Source organism: Carcharodon carcharias, chromosome 28, assembly GCF_017639515.1.
Source record: "Carcharodon carcharias isolate sCarCar2 chromosome 28, sCarCar2.pri, whole genome shotgun sequence".
In the NCBI taxonomy this organism is placed as follows: Eukaryota; Metazoa; Chordata; class Chondrichthyes; order Lamniformes; family Lamnidae; genus Carcharodon; species Carcharodon carcharias.
Window position 1 is genome coordinate 15,680,047 of NC_054494.1, and position 20,313 is coordinate 15,700,359.

The 20,313-nt window shown below is 43.3% G+C and overlaps 1 protein-coding gene across 2 annotated transcripts in view; it reads right to left on the reverse strand.

Annotated features, from left to right (window-relative positions):
- Positions 1 to 20,313, reverse strand: part of LOC121270737 (microsomal triglyceride transfer protein large subunit-like) — a 95,581-nt gene that overhangs the window by 46,278 nt on the left and 28,990 nt on the right. For both annotated transcript variants that reach the window (XM_041176116.1, XM_041176117.1), the window contains exons 6-7: positions 13,105 to 13,244; positions 11,782 to 11,929 (exon numbers count right to left, since the gene is read on the reverse strand). In XM_041176116.1, the coding sequence (XP_041032050.1) occupies positions 11,782 to 11,929; positions 13,105 to 13,244 (288 nt within the window). The remainder of the gene's footprint in view (positions 1 to 11,781; positions 11,930 to 13,104; positions 13,245 to 20,313) is intronic.

Here is a 20,313-nt window from a genome sequence, read left to right on the forward strand (position 1 = left end):
TGAGAGTAGAAGAGTGTTCCTTAAAGCTGAAGTTTCAGAAAGAATTCGGTGAGCTCTAAGACGCGATTTACGTCTGTCGGAAACTATTTTCAATCAGGGAGACATGATGTACTGTAAGAGAGAAGGGCTTAACAAGTGGGAAGGCCTGGGAAAGATTATAGGTAAGAATGGTAAAACAGTCATTTTACAACATGGGAACCAAACCATTCAGGTACACTCGCCAAGGTTAGTTGGCGCAGACTGCAAATTTGTGGGTTCGGAAAGTGTAGGAAGGGACGAGGAACCATGTACTTCTCATACCCGTATGTTGTATGATTGTGAGGACCAGGTAGCAAAGTTAACAGGGTATCTGAAGATGGAGACAGTAATTCAGACGAAAAAGATGAGACAATTTGTCCCAGAGGACGACTGCTGAAAGCTGGCACTAAAGTTACATACTTGCCAGAAGGGGCTAGTCAATAGTGGGATGCGACGACTGTAGGTAGAGCAGGGAAGGCCACTGGAAAATATAAAAACTGGTTAAATGTACGAGATAAAGGACAGGAAGTTAGGCCTATGAATTGGGAACATGAAGTACAAAAATGGAAGGCATGGAAACGCAGTATCAGTTCAGACATTGGGTCTGGGAGTGAACATGCCTCTAGGAAGAGATCACAAACTATTGAAAGAAAATCTATTAGTGGGAGAGGGAGATCAAACAGTAACAGTCTGCAGCATGATAGAAGGCAGGATAGAGGGCATAGCTTAATAAGGTCAAGGAATATGGCACAAATTGGTAACGCTACAAGGGGCAGAATCCCATGCAATCGAGCAGTCTTAGCAGCCTCAAACAAATTAGACAATAAATTAATAAAAGATGCCAAACAGCAAGAACTACATGGTTGGAAAGAATTTGGGGTATACACAGAGCTTCCAGATCGGGGACAACCAGCTCTATCTCATAAATGTTTATGCACGGAAAAGGTACTTTCTGATGGGACTTATAAAGCTAAAGCCAGGCTAGCGCATGAGGGTTTGAAGAAAAATTGGGTGATCAGGATATAACAGTAGATTATCCTATGGCAAGGAGAGTTATGCTGAAGATCTTTTTAGCTCTATTAGCCAAAAATACTTGGGAATGTTAAGTCCATTGATACTAAAGCTGCTTTTTTGCAGGGGCACCAACTTCAAGTTTTTCTCCGTCCACTAAAAGAGGTGCCAAACGTAGAAGGAACTCTCTGGAAGCTAAATAAATGTGTATACAGTTTAAATGATGCCTCCAGAGTTTGGTATTTCTCGGTGAGGTCAGTTTTGTTAGAGTTGGGCTCTCTTCAGTTGGAAGCAGACCCGGCAATGTTTTATTGGCACCATGGAGGGAAACTTGCAGGCATCTTTATGATGCATGTAGATGATTTTTTTGTGGGGTGGTAGTAGCGAATTTGAAACAGTTGTCATTAGTGGGCTCAGAACGGAGTTTAAAGTTAGAAGTCAGGCTTCTGGTGTGTTTAAGTACAGTGGATTGGAAATCAGGTAGAGCGGATCACACGTCCTTTTACATCAGCAATCCTACTTAGAGAACATCAGTCCCATTGCAATTAGTCATGGCAGGGCCTCCCAGAAAGATACAGCGGCTTCTGAAACACGAAAAGAGGAACTCAGGAGTCTAACTGGGCAACTCAATTGGCTAGGCAAACAAACAAGGCCAGATGTCAGTTTTGACATTTTGAAATTGGGCACTAAAACGAATGATGAAGGTTGAAGAAATCATTCCGGCAAACAAAACATAAACAAAATTAAAAATGGAGCAGTGTGTTTTGAAATTCCCATCTTTGGGTGATGTTAGAAAAATGAAACTGTGTTCAGTGATGCGTCCTAAGCAAATCTATGTGATGGATTTTCGAGTGCGGGAAAATTTATAATATTTCTCATGGGGAACAAAGGCAAATGCTGCCATTTGGCATGGGAATCTTAAAAAGATACGAAGAGTTGTAAAAAGTACATTGGTAGCGGAGACTCTCACCCTTGTTGAGGCAGTAGATATTCATAATATCAAAGATATTGGCAGAAAAGTTTTAAATGGAAAAGGGCATTCAGGAATGGTACCTATCATATGTCTTATACATAATAAGTCACACTGGGAAAATGTTCACGCTACGAAGTGCGTCAAAGAGATGAAATTGCGAATTAACATTGCAAGCTTAAAACAGATGCTTGAGAATAAGATTGCCAAGATCAAATGGATTGATAGCAGCTACCAAATATCTGACTGCTTCACCAAAAGAGGAGCGAGCTCCAAGAAGTTACTCGTGATCCTCAAAGAGGGATGTCTTTTTCTTTAAGAAAAAATACTTATTTTGTGTGGACATATCTGTACATGTGTTCTGTTTTTTAAGGAGGGGAATTAAACGAAAAATATACTGATGTTTGTTATTACCATTAATTTTTTTTGTATGATTTATATAAACTTAACGGTTACTCTCTTTTTAAGAAGAGGAGAATCTGTTAGGGAAGGAAACAGTTAAAGAAGTTCAATTGCTAACTATTAAGTTGTTTAATTAAGTACCAATTTGGTTGTATAAAAGGGATAACAGCTGAGACTAGTGCTGTCTGTACAGAGTTTTATGATGAGCAATAAAACTCTGTCTGAAGGAGTCTGTATTGGTTTCAGTCTTCATTTCTAAACAACTATTGGAATTTAAAACTCTCTGTCCCTTCTTGTTCCACTCAAATAACTACAACTGCTTCATTTTCGCAACTTTCCCCTTCAAGTTTTTAAGGCCTGGGCTTTTGTTTTGAGCTGGGGAAACATGGGTCGGGCCTGTTCGTGACTTCCAAAACCCGAGCCTGCCTCTGAACCCCACTCTCACCGTATTTTTATCTCTGAGATGCGCGCACAGGGAGGGGTTGGGTTTTTCGAGCTGCGATGCAGCGCAGGAGGAGTGTGGGTGCACATGTGGGATGGCTAGGAGGCCCACACTTCTTGAGGACAGCAGCCCAGTTCCCAACATTTTCCTTTTGCTCCCTAAACCTCAGCCATTCCCACCCCCCATTTCCCGTCCATGCCCCCTCACATCCTCTATAGCCAGTAATCCAGTAATCACTACAGGCAGACCTCAGGATGTCTTTGAAATGGACATTAGAAAAATAAACTTCTAACAATCCAATAAAGCTGCCATTCAAATACTCTTCATGCTGAAAAAAACTCTTAATTCATAAAAGCCATTCAAAAAATGTTAAGTCCCCTCAAGTGGTCAGTCTGTGGCAAACACAAACAAACACTTATTCATTTGCCAGGTCAAAATACATATACTCCTTTAGTAACCTCTTAAAACTGTCAATCAAAAGATGAATACCACTCCCTGCTGAGATAAGTAGTTCTGTAGTTTTTGAAACTCAGCCAAGGGTTCATAATAGCCAGAGCAATCAAAACAAACCATTGCTGCTCACAGGCAATGCAATGGAAAGACCAGATGGTACTTCATTTCCATTTCAAAATAGATTACTTGTCAGTCAATGAAGTGGTGGTTAGGTCTTTTTAAACTTTCAACAGCAGGACATTTTTTTTTCAAATTTAAAGATCCGATGATTAAATCATAGGTTTCCTAGCATATTTTTCTACAGTTTTGAATGGACGATGGCTTTTTCTCCAATGGGAAAAGTACTCTAATGTACCTCAATACTTAAACAATGCTAGTCAGTGTAATGGACAGAGCAGTTAAACACATCTACATCACAATACAGAATCTAATAGTGACATTTGAAGATGTCAAAATATTCAACACCTTACCTGCCAGAATGTTTCCAACTCATCAGCAGGCTTCCCCCAGTGGTTCCAAACTCACCGAGGCAGGTTTCCTATCGGGCTTCCAAAACACACACCAGCACACGAAAAATAGCAATGGTGGGGTGGGGCGGGGGGGGGTTGAAATTTAAATTTGCTTCGGGGCTGACAATGGCAAACCTGACCTCAGAAGAGGTACATCCTGGGTCATTCAAGGCACCAAGACATTCCTGACCAGTGGAAGTGCCACACAAAAAGTAGCACGGAGTTGGGGAGGGACTGCAATTTGAAAATGTTGCCAAAAGATCTAAGTTTTTCTTTCTTCTCAACCACATTCCTGTCTCCATCGCCAGACAAGGACCTGGGGTTAAATCTCCCTTCCTTTGACCCCCTCCCCTACCTGCTTTGGTTTAAAGCCCTATCCACATCCCTAGTTGTACAATTTGCCAAGATACTAATCCCAGCCAGTTTAAGTGGAGCCCACCTCAACAGTAGTGGTGCCATTGCTTCATGAGTCAAAAACCTCTTCGTCACACAACACTCCTTGAGCCACGTATTTATGTCTCTAATCTGCTTGACCCTCTACCACTTGGCCTGTGACTCGGATAACAATCTAGAGAGTATTACTTTTGAGGTTCTGTATTTTAATTTGGACCCTAACTCCTTAAACTCTCTCAGTAGAACGTCATTCCTGGTTCTACCTATCCCATTGGTTACTATGTGGACCATGACAACAGGATCCTCCTCATCCTCCCCCTCCCATTCCAAGTTCATCTCCAACTATGAGGAGGTGTCCTTAAACCTGGCACCAGGCAGGCAACACAACCTTCGAAACCCATGGTTACGGCTGCAAAGAACAATATCCATTTTCAGTACCATAGTCCTTTTCACTCTCCCCACTTGAATGGCTTCCTATACCAATATGGTCAGTTTTCTAGTCCACCTTGCAGTCTTTGTTTTCATCTGCACAGGTAGCAAGTACCTCGTACCTGTTGGTCAAAGTCAAGGGCTGAGGCTCCTCCTTCACTACATGCTTGATCCCATACAACCCACATCCCTATACCTGCCTAACTCACAGTCGCACCCTGACCATTCACCAATGCTGAAGTTCTACTTAACATAAGGGCTGTGACTGCCTCCTGGAATAAAGCATCCAGGTAATTCTCCCCTCCCATAACATCTGCAGCTCAGGCTTCAGCTCAACAACTCTGAGCTGAATTCCTCAAGCCGAAGAGACCTACCTCAGATGTGGTTGCCCAGGATCGCAACGCTCTTCACCAGGGGGAGAGGGTGGCGTAGTGGTGATGTCGATGGGCTTGTAATCCAGCGACCCAGGCCAACGCTCTGGGGACATGGGTTCAAATCCCACCACAACAGCTAATTCAGTTAATAAATCTGGAATATAAAACCAGTCTCAGTAACGGTGACCATGAAACTACCACCAATTGTCGTAAAAACCCATCTGGTTCACTAATACCCTTTTAGGGAAGGAAATCTGCTATCCTTACCTGGTCTGGCCTACATGTAACTCCTGACCCACAGCAATGTGGCTGACTCTTAACTGCCCTCTGAAATGACTTAGCAAGGTCAGTTCAAGGGCAATTAGGGATGGGAAACACATGTCACTCTTACCAGCAATGCCCACATCCCATGAAAGAATAAAGGGGAAAAAAACAAACTCCCTAATGCTGCAGTTACAGCACATCACCAGCTCTGCCGTGCCTGTTCACCCTTCCTTAATTACCAGATTAGTTAATTAATTAGCTACTAATTCATTAAAATAAGTTACAGTCCCCTGGCTTAAAATGACAAGGAAAACAAAAAGAAAATACCAGCTACTTGAGGTGAAAAAATGTGCTAAAAATGAAGGAAGTAAAGAAACAGGGAGAGAGAGAGAAAGAGAAATGGAGGAGACACAAAAGTGAAGGATGAAGAGAAATAGAGACAGGAGATAAGAAGGGGAAAAAACAAGTGAACGATAAAGAAAGCCTGATGGAGAAAGAGACAGAGATAGAGAAAGAAAGAGAGAGAGAGCGAGAGAGAAAGACAGACAGAATGAGAGAAAGGAAGAAAGAGAGAGACAGACAGAAAGAGGCAGAGAGCGGGAGAGGGACAGACAGAAGTAGGAGGAAAGAAAACACACACTCACTTTCCCTGCTGACCTCTGCCTTTAATGTCACAAAATCATTTTTTTTGCAGCTACCTTGAAATTAATTACAGGTTCATGGTTTTTGGTGATGGAAGCTGGTAGATTAGCCAATATCCATCTCCAGATCAAAGGAAGCCAGCATGTCTTTGACCTTATTTGTCATCAGTTTTGGCATTTCAAAATGTGATGAATATTTACAGAACTTGTAAATAGATGTACAGTTAGAGAAAACAACAACAGAAATGTATTGTTATCATTAAAACAGTAAATAAATTATTGCAGGGCCCGCTGAAGAAAGAACCTCTTGGCAATCAGGGTAGATAACAGTGGTTGTTCGAGTTCTAGTAATACCACAATAACTAATGAATGTTTGCTAATTGAACTGAAAGTCATTAACAGGAGAACAGATCAAAACCTGAACTGAACTGTATTTTTACAGGTATCAGCTATTAACTTCAAGGCCACAATCTAATCTCAAGGTTCAGCTGAAAACTGTAAAAAAAATCATCTAAACTTTACTGTGGATTTCATGTCATCGAATGTCCTTGATGGGATTACCGACTTGAAATCTCTCCCGCTATTTCACATCGATCAAAGGGCTACAGCTGTAGCAGGATAAGGCAGGGAGGAGAGATTATGGGCTTATATTTTCTGAGGGATTGAAAGGCATAATATAAAAGTAAGTTCTCTCTTCGGCTGCCTAATAATTACATCTGATGGCTCTGTCTGTTGTTGGTTTCTTTGCCAAGGGGTGCTGATTGAAGGGATTGCACTGACTTTATAATCATTGATTCAAAATGCTTGGTTGGATCCAGTACTCTACTTTGAATTGAAATTAGCAATTTCCCAGGGTGGATGTGGGAACAAAAACATGGCCTCCAAGCTCTTCAAGGGTGTTGCATACCTTAACATGTACCCAGTAGAGGTAGCATTTAGAAGCAGAGTACAGCTTAAAGTGGGATGGTCTGTACCTTTGTGCTTTCGCAGATGATGACCTTGGAGTTAAAAACTCAACTTGCTGGCCAGATATAAAGCTGCCCTTCTGATAGGCTGCCTGCCGCTGCCAATGCCCGCAGTTTGTGTTTCAAAGGGTGACAGAAATCAGACAGCTTCTATAGTGGGCAAGCAAACCACAAATACCCCTGCTTATATCCAGCCATTTATATGCTAAGATAAATGCAAAAAACTGCAGATGCTGGAATTCTGAAACAAAAACAAAAATACCTGGAAAAACTCAGCAGGTGTGACAGCATCTGCGGAGAGGAACACAGTTAACGTTTCGAGTCCGTATGACTCTTCACCAGAAGTAAGGAAAAATAGAAAAGAGGTGAAATATAAGCTGGTTTAAGGGGGTTGGGACAGGTAGAGCTGGATAGAGGGCCAGTGATAGGTGGAGATTGACAAAAGATGTCATAGACAAAAGAACAAAGAGGTGTTATGTAAGAGGTGTACATCACCACCGTCAACACCTCTTTTTCCTTGTTGTCTATGACATCTTTTGGCAATCTCCACCTATCACTGGCCCTCTATCCAGCTCTACCTGTCCCACACCCACCCCCCCTTAAACCAGCTTATAGTTCACCTCTTTTCTATTTTTCCTTACTTCTGATGAAGAGTCATACGGACTCGAAACGTTAACTGTGTTCCTCTCCGCAGATGTTGTCAGACCTGCTGAGTTTTTGCAGGTATTTTTGTTTTTGTTAACAACATTTATATGGTCCATTTAACGTAGCAAAATGTCCTAGGGTGCTCCACAGTAACATTATCCAATAAACTGTGACTCCCAACCACATAAGACGATGTTAGGACAGGTGGCCTAAAAGCTTGGTCAGAGAGGTAGGTTTCGTGATGTATCTTTAAAGAGCAGAGGGAGAGAGTTTTAGGGTGGGAATTCTAGACTTTACGGCTGAAGATATGGCTGTCACTCGTGGAGCGATTAAATTCCTGGATGCCCAGAATTGTAGGAGCACAAAGTTGCCGGAGGGTTGGAGGTGATTAAAAAGATAGGGAAAGGCAAGGCCATGAAGCGCTTTGAACACAAAGATGAGCATTTTAAACGATGGCAATGCCAAACCAGGAGCCAATGTAGGGCAGCGAGTACAGGGGTGATGGGTGAACGGCAGGTTGAAAACAAACCACGGTTGCTCCCATGTGGTGATGCACTTCAAGCCAACTGCCACTGGTTGGTCTGGCAGCATCGGCGGAGAAGAAAAGAGTTGACGTTTCGAGTCCTCATGACCCTTCGACAGAACTAGGTGAATTCCAGGGAGGGTTGAAATATAAGCTGGTTTAAGGTGGTGGGGGTTGGGTGGGGGGAGAGAAGTGGAGGGGGGTGGTGTGGTTGTAGGCAAAAGCAGTGATAGAAGCAGATCGTCAAAAGATGTCACAGACAAAAGAACACATAGGTGTCGAAGTTGGTGATATTATCTAAACGAATGTGCTAATTAAGAATGGATGGTAGGGCACTCAAGGTATAGCTCTAGTGGGGGTGGGGGGAGCATAAAAGATTTAAAAATATTTAAAAATAATGGAAATAGGAGGGAAAAAGAAAAATCTATATAATTTATTGGAAAAAAACAAAAGGAAGGGGGAAGAAACAGAAGGGGGTGGGGATGGAGGAGGGAGGTCAAGAACTAAAGTTGTTGAATTCAATATTCAGTCCGGAAGGCTGTAAAGTGCCTAGTCGGAAGATGAGGTGTTGTTCCTCCAGTTTGCGTTGGGCTTCGCTGGAACAATGCAGCAAGCCAAGGACAGACATGTGGGCAAGAGAGCAGGGTGGAGTGTTGAAATGGCAAGCGACAGGGAGGTTTGGGTCATTCTTGTGGACAGACCACAGGTGTTCTGCAAAGCGGTCGCCCAGTTTACGTTTGGTCTCTCCAATGTAGAGGAGACCGCATTGGGAGCAACGAATGCAGTAGACTAAGTTGGGGGAAATGCAAGTGAAATGTTGCTTCACTTGAAAGGAGTGTTTGGGCCCTTGGACGGTGAGGAGAGAGGAAGTGAAGGGGCAGGTGTTACATCTTTTGCAATGGGCATGGGGTAGTGCCATAGGTGGGGGTTGGGGTGTAGGGGGTGATGGAGGAGTGGACCAGGGTGTCCCGGAGGGAACGATCCCGAACGGAGTGCCGACAGTGGGGGTGAAGGGAAGATATGTTTGGTAGTGGCATCATGCTGGAGTTGGCGGAAATGGCGGAGGATGATCCTTTGAATGTGGAGGCTGGTGGGGTGATAAGTGAGGACAAGGGGGACCCTATCATGTTTCTGGGAGGGAGGAGAAGGCGTGAGGGCGGATGCGTGGGAGATGGGCCGGACACGGTTGAGGGCCCTATCAACGACCGTGGGTGGAAAATCTCGGTTAAGGAAGGAGGAGGACATGTCAGAGGAACTGTTTTTGAAGGTAGCATCATCGGAACAGACCAGCGATTGATCAAACCAGCATAGAAAAATTTCAAGCAAATCTAACAGCTGCTTTCAATGTGATGTTAAAAGGATTCAAGAGAACACAATTTCCAGGTAATTCTGTTTTTGTTTTGGATTTCCAGCATCCACAGTTTTCTGTTTTAATGCCAATGGCTGGAGCTGAACAGGGTTGGTCAAAATGTGACTGACAGGTGGCTAGGGTAGGGGTATAAGAGATAGAGCAAGGAGTAATACCATGACATTCTGGTTGGACTTCAGACTCTCGACTGCTTAAACAATGGAAAATTAGTTTAGATTGAGATGGAGCAAAATTCCAACACTTCTCAGCTGATACTGTAACCTCTAATCACAGCTTCACCTCAAAAGCAGAACAAAGAATTCAAGATGTAAGCTTTTGAATTAACTCAAAGATAGCATCTGACTTTACAGAATGGAATTGGCACAACTACAATGACAAAAAAAGGCCAAGGGCAGTGCAGAGAGAACCAAGGCTGTTCTGTGCTCCCCCTACTCATTATTAAGTCATAAACCTTCATCCTTGGGAAGAAAGCAGATGACTGCTGACCACATACTGATTATAAACGGTGGAGAAACTGCATTTACAAATATTGCACTGACATGTTCAAATGATTTCATCTGCAACAATTGAGTTGTAAAAGTGTAATAAATGATTTAATCTTAATTCAATGATGCATTCAGTTGCCCTCTTTTACATAATTGATACAGGGTACAAAAACTACTTTTCCAGACAGCAATCAGCTCCAAGGCATCTTTCGTATTGCGCTGAAAATTCATCAAATGGTATAGTTTTGGAAAACGATATGGACAGTGTAGAAAAAAGGTGAAATTACAATCAGAGGAGGGAAGCTTACCGTTCTGACCAGCGATTGATCAAACCAGCGTAGAAAAATTTCTAGCAAATCTAACAGCTGCTTTCAATGTGATGTTAAAAGGATTCAAGAGAACCAATTTGCTAAAAAATTGTGGCCAGAGTGTCACTTTAATCACATGCAGATCAGGAACTATTTTCACTGTCTGTTCGGATTAACAGTGGAAGACCATTTCCATTGTTTGGTGAATCAGCAATGAGCGAACTCAAGGGTTTTACAAGAACCATAATGCAGGAAGTTGGAAGCATTTGATTTCAGATAAAGAGTTATTAGAAAAAGAAATTGTTTACCATAAGAATCCATTGAAAGAAAGAAAGTTTTGCATTAATATAGCACCTTTCATAATCTCAACATGTTCCAAAGTGCTTTATAGACTAAGAGCTCCTTTTTTTGAATTATAGCCACTATTGAAAAGTAGAAAGTGCGACAGCAATGAGATAGTGACCAGATAATTTGTTTTTGTGTTTGGAGGGATAAATATTGACCAGAACATCGGAGAGAACTCTCCCGCTTTTCCTTGGATAATATCATGGTATTTTTATGTCCACTTGAGCGGAGAGTTTAACGTCTCATCTGAAAGACGGCATCTCCGGCAGTGCAGCACTCCCTCAGTACTGCACTGAGGTGTGGGCCTGGAATGTGTGCTCAAGCTCCTGGAGTGGGAGGTGAAAACCATGTAAAACATCAAAGGTGGCATTTGTCCTAATATCTTCTTACATGGTTCTGTTGGTTGTTAACATTTCTACAAAGCGTCTTGGGATGTTTTAATATGTTAAAGGAGCAATATATGCAAGCAGTTCTCATCTGTCGTATGATCCAGTGGATAAAATACCATTTCACACAGGAAGGCATAATAGCCACGGTTTAAGACATAAAGCCAGCTCTGTCAAAGAAGGTCAGCAAACAGGGTACAACATCTACTCACAGATTCACAGAAGCTTTACAGTGCACAAGGAGGCCATTCGGCCCATCAAGTCTCCACTGGCTCTCTGAAAGAGCATTCCACCTGGTCCCACTCCCCTGCCTTATCCCTGTAACCTTGTACATTCTCTCTTTTCAGGTAGCAATCCAATTCCCTTTTAAATACCTTGATCAAACCTGCCTCCACCACCCTCTCAGGAAGTTTGTTCCAGGCTCCAACTACCCTCTGGGTGAAAAAATTTATCCTCACATCACATTTACTCCTTTTGCCAATTATTTTGAATCCGTGCCCTCTAGTTCTTTATGTTCTGTTGAATGGGGAACAGTTTCTCACTATTTACCCTGTCCATACCCCTCAGGATCTTAAATACGTCTATCAAGTCTCCTTTCAACCTTCTTTTCTCCAAGGAAAACAGTCCCAACCTCTCCAATCAATCCTCATAGCTACAGTTCTTCATCCCTGGAATCATTTGTGTGAACCTCCTCTGTACTCTCGCCAATGCCTTCGCATCCTTCCTCGAGTATGGTGCCCAGAACTGGACGCAGTACTCCAATGAAGCCTAACTAGCGTCTTATACAAGTTCAACATGACCTCCATACTCATCAAACTTGTGATGTTAGGACACAGTGCGGATACTTACAGGTGTACAGACTTTGCAGGGTGCCTTCTCCAAACTCCCGGTCAGAGGTAAGGGTATATAGGTCCCGAGATTGTGCAGTGCTTCCTTAAGATTGTTCCCATAAAATTCTCCGGGCCTTTGTTCTGAAGTCAAGTAATGAAGCTGCTGTCTGTAGTGAGAAATAATTGCTTCAGTCAACTAACTGCACCTTCCTCCTGCTTCAGACATGGAGGGTGAAAACATATTTGGCATATAAGGAGCAAATGAAACAAACCACTAGTTGCATTGAAAAGCACCATGCGTTAAACGAACGTTTGAGAACGTGGGAATACTAACCCAAACGGCCCCGCAAAAAATTTGGTCTGCTGCTCACTTCTCAACATGCTGACAAACAAACAAACTTCTCAATATCAGGACCAGAGTTCCTCCGCTCTACAAATCAGAGCAAATTGGAGCCTCATCCTCTGCACCTGATCTTCTGCTCCTGCAGCCGGAGGTAAGTGGAACAACGCCGACTGAATCCCCTCTTTTCTTTGCCCTGCCATTTGGCAGCTATCTGGGCTGTAAGCTCTCTCTGGCGATGCTGAGTGAAGTGAGTTCAGTTGGGACGTTAAAATTGGCCCTAACGTTATTGGTGTATGACTGAATATCTGGAGAGCTGAAGAAAAACACTGGGAGAAAAATCAGGTTTTTTTTAAAAAAAAATCGTTCACAGGATGTGGCATCACTGGCTGGGTCAGCGTTCATTGCCCATCCCCACTGAACGGAGTGGATTTTTAGGCACTGGATGCCGTCATGCACTAGGCATACTCAGCCCTCCTCAGGGTTGAAATTAAGGCATCATTTTGGATGGAATGACATTGGGCAGAAGGCTGATTTTCAACACGGTTTATCCATTCAACGACAACTTATATTTATAACAACTCAAATTTAGATTTAAGTGACATTACCTGCCGGCAAACAGAACGCCCATTTCTGAAATCTGGCACCCTTTATGGGAAGAACTTGCATTTATATGGCGCCTTCCATGACCGCAAGATGCCCTTTACAGCCAGTGAAGTACTTTTGAAGCATAGTTACTGTTGTAATATGGGGGGGGTAACCTGGCAGCCATTTTGTGCACAGTCAGGCCCCACAAACAGAGAAATACTCTTTTGTGTTGTGTTAGTTGGGGGATAAATGTTGGCCAGGAAATCGGGAAAACTCCCCTAATCTTTGAGTAGTGCCGTTAGCTGAAAGGGCAGATGAAGCCTGAATCGTATCCATGCAGGGTACTGCACTTTTACAGTAACCTTATCCTTCCATTCCACAGCTACTTACAAGAAGAAGTGAAATTTGGCAAACCTTGAGCTGATCTTGGCACCAATTGTCGATTGAAGATTGAGGTTGACCACGTGACTCTCTTCAGTGACAGCTGTTTTGATAACGCCATTCTCCACCGAATAAAGACCTTTACAGGTGGGCTGCCACTGAACTCCCAGAACCTTGAATGAAAGGCCAACATTTTTTTTTTATCAAACATCTGCTTTAACTAACAGGAAACTGAAGGACTTCTAAGTTTCTGAAATACACATCATGTTGGAAGATCTGACGACTTTCCTTTGGCATTCAATGAATTAAAGCAGTTGGACTGCGGAAAGGTAACTGCAGTCGACTACAAACACACAAACATAAAAACAGAACAACAGGTAGGGCCACTTGACCCCTCAAGCCTGCTCAGCCATTTAATACGATCATGGCTGATCCGAACATGGTTTCAACTCCACACTACTGCCTGTTCCCCATAACCCTCAACTCCCAATTCAGCCTTGAATATATTCAATGACCCAGCCCCTACAGCTCTGTGCGGTAGTGCATCCCAAAGATTAACAACTCGCTGAGTAAGAAATTCCTCCTCATCTCCATCTTAAACTGTGCCCCCTAGTCTTAGATTCTGCCACAAGGGAAAGCATTCTCTCAACATTTACCCTGTCAAATGCCCTCAGGATCTTCTATGTTTCGATAAGATCATCTCTCATTCTTCTAAACTCCAATGAATTTAGGCCTAACCTCCTCAAACTTTCTTCGCAAGGCAACCCCTTCAGCCTAGGAGTCAAATTAGTGGGCCTTCTCTGAACTACCTCCAATGCAAGTATACCCCTTCTTGGGGAGATGGTGACATAGCAGCAATGCCACTGAGCTGGTAATTCAGAGGCCCAGGTTAATGCTCTGGGGACATAGGTTCAAATCCCACCACGGCAGCTGGTGGAATTTAAATCTTAATCAGTAAATCTGGAATATAAAGCTAGTCATGGTAGTTACCATGACAACTATCATCAGTTGTTGTAAAAAACCCATCTGGTTCACTAATGGGAAAGAAATCTGCCATCATGTGATTCCAGACTGTGGTTAACTCTCAACTGCCCTCTGCAATGGCCTAGCTTAACTCAAGCTAGTTCAAGGGCAATTAGGGATGGGCAACAAATGCTGGCCTTGCCAGCGATGCCCACATTCCGGGAAAGAAAAAAAATAAGCAGAGCAAAACTATATGCAGAATTCTAGGTGCAGTCTCACCAATGCCCTCTCTGCAGTTGCAGCAAGACTTCCCTACTTTTATATTCCATCCCTTTTACAGTAAGGGCCAACATTCTATTTGCCTTCCAAGTTGTTTGCTGTCACCGTATGCTAGAGGCTGATTAGCTCAGGTGGGGTTCAAAATAACACCAACAACATGGGTTCGATTCCTGCTCTGGCTGAGGTAGGCTTGGGGCCTGCCTCCTCGCCCTGCCCCTGAGAGTGGGAGACGATGGCAAACCACTACTGACAAAAAACTGCCAAGAAAGCAGCTCAGGATGCAGCATGAGCGGACAATGAGCCAAGGACCTGCCTTTGGGCAGGGCACTCATAGCAAATCTGCATGTTAATTTTTTAGTGCTTCACTAATTAGATAATGAGCGTTCACGTCCAGGAACTGGGTTCGAAGGTCGCTCAGGTCAATGGCCTGAATTCAGTTCATTATGGACGTGTCCCCACAGCACAGGATAGGCCCTTGGCCAGTAACCGTGGCAACCTCAGACAGAACACTCACAGAATGGCTGGCGTAAGAAATAGAAAAGATGTCGCTGGTGTACGGCGCTGAGCTGCAACATTTGACCAGAGAAAGGTGAGCTTGCATTTATGTCGTGCTTTTCATGACCTCGCAATGTCCCAAAGCACATTACAGCCAATGACGTTCCTTTGAAGTGTAGTCATTGCTGTAATGTATGAAACGTGGCTTCCTTTTGGGAGCAGATAATGCTGATTTGGCCCCCTTCTGGTAACACTTACATGCCTGTTTAAAGCTGGAAAATATTCTCTTCAGACTGTTACCATACTTTCAGCAATTCTTAATTACCTGTCTCAACATAAACCTTGCCGCAGTGCCCTTTTGAAGCTACACATAATTTCCATAATCCATCTCCCTACAAGACTGTACTTCAGTAAACATTTTTGCTGCCACAACAAACAGGCTAAAGCCCCTTGAATTCCATTTGCTACTTCACATGTTACTACTCAAAAGAAAAGCGTGCGAGTTCTCTCCAGTGTCATGGTCAATACTTATCCTTTAACCAACATCACAAAAACAGATTATCTAGTCGTTATGCTGCTTGTGGATTCTTGCTTTGTGCATATTGGCTGCTGTGTTTGTGTACATTATCCAACAGTGATAACAGTTAATTGCTCGCAATGCTTTGGAACACTCCGAGGTTGTGCTATTGAAATGCAAATCCTTCTTGTTGTCATGGGTCAATGCATGGGTCAGGTAATGAAAAGAAAAGGAATTGTTACAGCACAGAAGGAGACCATTCAGCCCATTGAGTCTGTGCTGGCTATCCGAATGAGCAGCTCACCGAGAGCTACTTCCCTGCCTTATCCCCATAACCCGGCACATTGTGCCTTTTCAGGTAACTGGCTAATTCCCTCTAGAATGCTTCAGTTGAACCTGCCTCCACCACACTCTCAGGCAGCGCATTCCAGAACCCACCCACTCGCTGCGTGAAAAAGCTTCTCCTCATGTCTCCATTGCTTGTTTGCCAATTACCTTAAATCTCGTTCTCGGTCCTTCCACCAACGGGAGCAGTTTCTCTCTATCTACTCTGTCCCTATCCCTCATGATTTTGAATGCCTCTATCAAATCTCCTCTCAACTTTCTCCTCTCCAAGGAGAACAGTCCCAGCATTGCCTTTCATGACCCCGGGGCATTCCAGAGCATGTGACAATGAAGTACTTTTGAAATATAGTCACTGTCTTAATGTAGAAAATGAGCGGGTGACACACCGAAGGTGGTGAACATGGAGGCACAAAGATAGGCCGTTGATGGTAAAGGAGCTGCAATGTTCAGATACTCTTGTCATCCTCACTGTATTGGTTATCGGTGTTTACTGATCAAGGAACTGCACATTGAAGGAATGCGCTGAGGTTCCAGGAACATCCCAATCACTGTGATTATACCCATAAAGCACTCTGAGGGTGAAAGGAGGTTAAAGACATCAATGATGGTTTGAATTTCAAAGGGGTTATTGAGAATATTGGCAACATGAAAAGATTTATATAATAAGAAAGGTAAAGTTCCAAAGATATATGGAAACAATGTATTATATTTATTAAGAAGAGAGAAACATTTATAAAGGAGAATGAGGCTATAAGTCAGGGGAAGGCATTGTAAGGTCTAACAGAATTGTGTGGAATAGCCTTAACGAAGCCTCCAGTATTTGTACATAAACCGGCTGTCTACAGAAGCCGAAGCTGGAGAAAGCCACATTGAATTCCACTGTCAAGGGTATTGTGTTAATTTTCTGGATCTGCTTAAAATCTAAAATCTATTTTTGGACTGTTGTCTTAAAAGGGGTGTAACTGGGAGTCAGGTTAATTAGGGATTTTAGGAGTTATTATAGTAGTAATTTGTAATTCCATGTATGTGCTTGAAATCTTCTCTTTTGTGAACAAATATTTTAACTTAGTTTTTCAAAATATCTCTAAAAGTCTTCGTGGTCTTATTACTTCCGAATTCAGTGCACACATCTCGAAATAAATACAAATTACAAAACCGTTGTGATAAGGTGATCAAGTTTCCCTCATGGACTTGATCCACCTGAAACACATCACCTGCCGTGTCACAACAATCAGTTTACCCAGCACACTGCCAACTCATTTTGCTTTCAAACTCAGCTGTTGCGATACGCTCTGAGTTTGTGGATTCCATGGATCCCACACATCACTTATTCGGCAGGTTACTTGGAATATTTCACTGAAGTTTGGAGAAAGTGTAACAGTATTTTACGAGGAGTGACAGGGACAATCCAGAATCTTCAACTCATTTTAATAATTTCCGTCGTCTGCAATTTATAAGCGCAGTGAATTTATGTTGCTAAATATTCAGTGATCCAAAAAGACAGGGAAGAAAACTGCTGTAATATTGTACTGAGCTCACTCATTCTAGTCGTTTGGCAAAGGGGCAGAATCTGCCATAAATCGTCTGCATGTTCTGTCACGTTCTCAAATCTCTTCAGTTTGAGAAGGATCAATGAGTTAATGGCGTTGCAGAACTAAATATGATTTGGCAAAGTTAGCAGATGCTTTATTTTGATACATGGTAGTTAGTTCGTGAAAGTAAATAAGCTGGGTTCATGTCGCAGACTGCATCCCCCCCACCCCTCCATAAAGATGGCAGTCCCGCGTACAACTGCACACGCACAGCACTGGCCGCAAACGCAGCCTTGGAAATATTGGTTCATCCACTTTGGACGTGCGCAAGCGGGGCTTTTGGTGAAGTGGAGCCAGCAGAGTGGGAACAGCTCCGACGATGTTCCCAGCCCGAGACCTGAATTCCATTTCTGATGAAAGGGCGCAGGCCTGAAACATCAACTCCGTTTCTCGCTCCACGTATGCTGCCAAAACTTCCCAGCATCTTCTGTTTTGATTTTAGATTTCCAGCATCTGCAGTGTTTTGCTCTTGTCTCAGTTTCTTTTCCTGGTCTGTGACAAGGTAAAAGCTCAAATTTTGTGCCAAGGGCTATTTATTTGGAGTGCAGCTGATGGCTAACAGATGAAAATAAATATGGAGTTCTTGATTAAGCTTCAGGGGGTGGACCCTTCCAGGTGCTAGGTTTAACATAACAAAAAAATTACCTACCATTAAAATCAGGTAAGAACAATGCATGCAACATAAAGGAGCAGACATTGTGATTATTAAACTCAAAGCACTACCATTCAACAGGCACATCCTACATTTCTGGGATGCTATTGTTACGCAGCGCTGAATGGGTCCAAAGTTAACAACGGCAGGAATGTAGTTGATGGGCTAAGTGTTTCGACGTGAAGGTTGCTGAGTGGAAGCCCTATATCAACAAGAGAGTTAAACCAAGGTGGCATGTCAGGGAAACAGGAATATTATTCCATCTTATTCATTTGCTTTACCAAATCATTCCCTTGGCTCTGGATTTAAATGGATCGCAGCGAGGCTGAAAAGTCTTGAGCTGCAATTGTGCCCATTCAGGTTCGCAGTTGTACAAACGACTTCATTGCATTCAGTCTTCATGTCAACAACCAAACTTGTATTTATATAGCGCCTTTAATGTCATAAAATGTCTCAAGGTGCTGCACAGGAGCGAACAAAATTTGGCGTTGACCTACATAAAGGGATATTAGAGCAGATGACCAAAAGGTTGTCAGTGAGGTAGGTCTTAAGTAGAGTTTGAAAGGAGGAAAATGAAGTAGAGAGGCAGACAGGTTTAGGGAGCTCATGCTCAAGGCAGCTGAAGCACAGCCACCAATGGGAAAATTGGGAACGATTGAGGAGCCAGAAATAGAGGAGCACAGACACCTTGGAGGCTTGTAGGGCTGAAGGAGATTTGCAGAGGTACAGAGGGGTGAGACTGTAGAGAGATTTGAAAGCAAGGATGAGAATTTTAGAATTGAGGCATTGCTCAACCAGAAGCCAATGTACATGGTGCACAGAGGGGTGATTGGTGAACAGGACTTGACACGGGTAAGAACACAGGTGGAAGAGCACAGAATGACCTCAAGTTCATGGAGGGTAGGATGTGGGAGACCAGCTAGCAAAGTGTTGGAATTATCGGTTCATGGGTGTGAGGGTGTCAGCAGCGGATGAGCTGAGACAGGGAAGGAAGCAGGCAATGTTATGGAGGTGAAAACAGGTGATCCCGGCAATAGTTCAGGCATATGGTTCGAAGCTTATCTCAAGGTCAAATATGACACCAAGGTTGTGAGCAGACTGAAGAAGCCTCAGACAATTTCTAGGGAGAGGGATGGAGTTGGTGGCTAGGAAATGGAGTTGTGACAAGGACCAATCCAGAAGGGAAAAAACAGTTTGGATCAGTATTCTTATTTCCCAGGTTATGTTGGTGTTCCTTAAGGTATACAAGGCTGGTACAGACCAGTATTCTTATTTCCCAGGTTATATTGGTGTTCCTTTTTAAGGTATACAAGACCAGTAATGGACCAGTACTCTTATTTCCCAGCTTTTACTGTTTTTTTCCTTCTGGGAAAGACAATGGTATCAGTCTTCCCAATATTCAGTTGAAGGGAATTTCTGCTCATCCAGTGTTGGATGTGGGACAAGCAGTCTGACAATGTGAAGATGATGGAGAGGCAGAGACGGTTTGAGATGAGATGGGGCTGGGTGCCACTGGTGCATATGTGGAAAATGACCCAGTGCTTTCAGATGATGTCGCTGAGTTGCAGCATATAGATTGGAAATAAGAGGGGGCCAAGGATAGATCCTTGAAGGGGACACCAGAGTTAATAGTGCGGGAGTGGGAAGAGAAGCCATTGCAGGTAATACTCTGGCTATGGCTGTATAGTTAACAATGGGACCAGACAAGAGCAGTCCCACCCAGCAGGATAAGATGAGAGGCAATGGAGGAAGATGGTCAACCAAGACAAAAGCTCCAGACAGCGTATAAATGGAACAACATAGAAACATAGAAAATCGGGGGAGTTGGCCATTCGGCCCTTCGAGCCTGCTCCACCATTCATTGTGATCATGGCTGATCATCCAACTCAATAGCCTGCTCCCGCTTTCTCCCCATACCCTTTGATCCCTTTCACCCCAAGAGCTATATCTAACTCATTCCTGAAAGCAATCAATGTTTTGGCGTCAACTACTTTCTGTGGTAGCGAATTCCACAGGCTCAATATTCTCTGGGTGAAGAAATTTCTCCTCATCTCAGTCCTAAATGGTCTACCCCGTATCCTCAGACTGTGACCCCTGGTTCTGGACTCCCCCACCGTCAGGAACATCCTTCCTGCATCTACCCTGTCTACTCCTGTTAGAAATTTAAAGGTTTCTATGAGGTCCCTCCTCATTCTACTGAACTCCAGCGAATATAATCCTAACCGACTCAATCTCTCCTCATATGTCAGTCCCGCCATCCCAGGAATCAGTCTGGTAAACCTTCGCTGCACTCCCTCTATAGCAAGAACATCTTTCCTCAGATAAGGAGACCAAAACTGCACACAATATTCCAGGTGTGGTCTCACCAAGGCCCTGTACAATTGCAGCAAGACATCCCT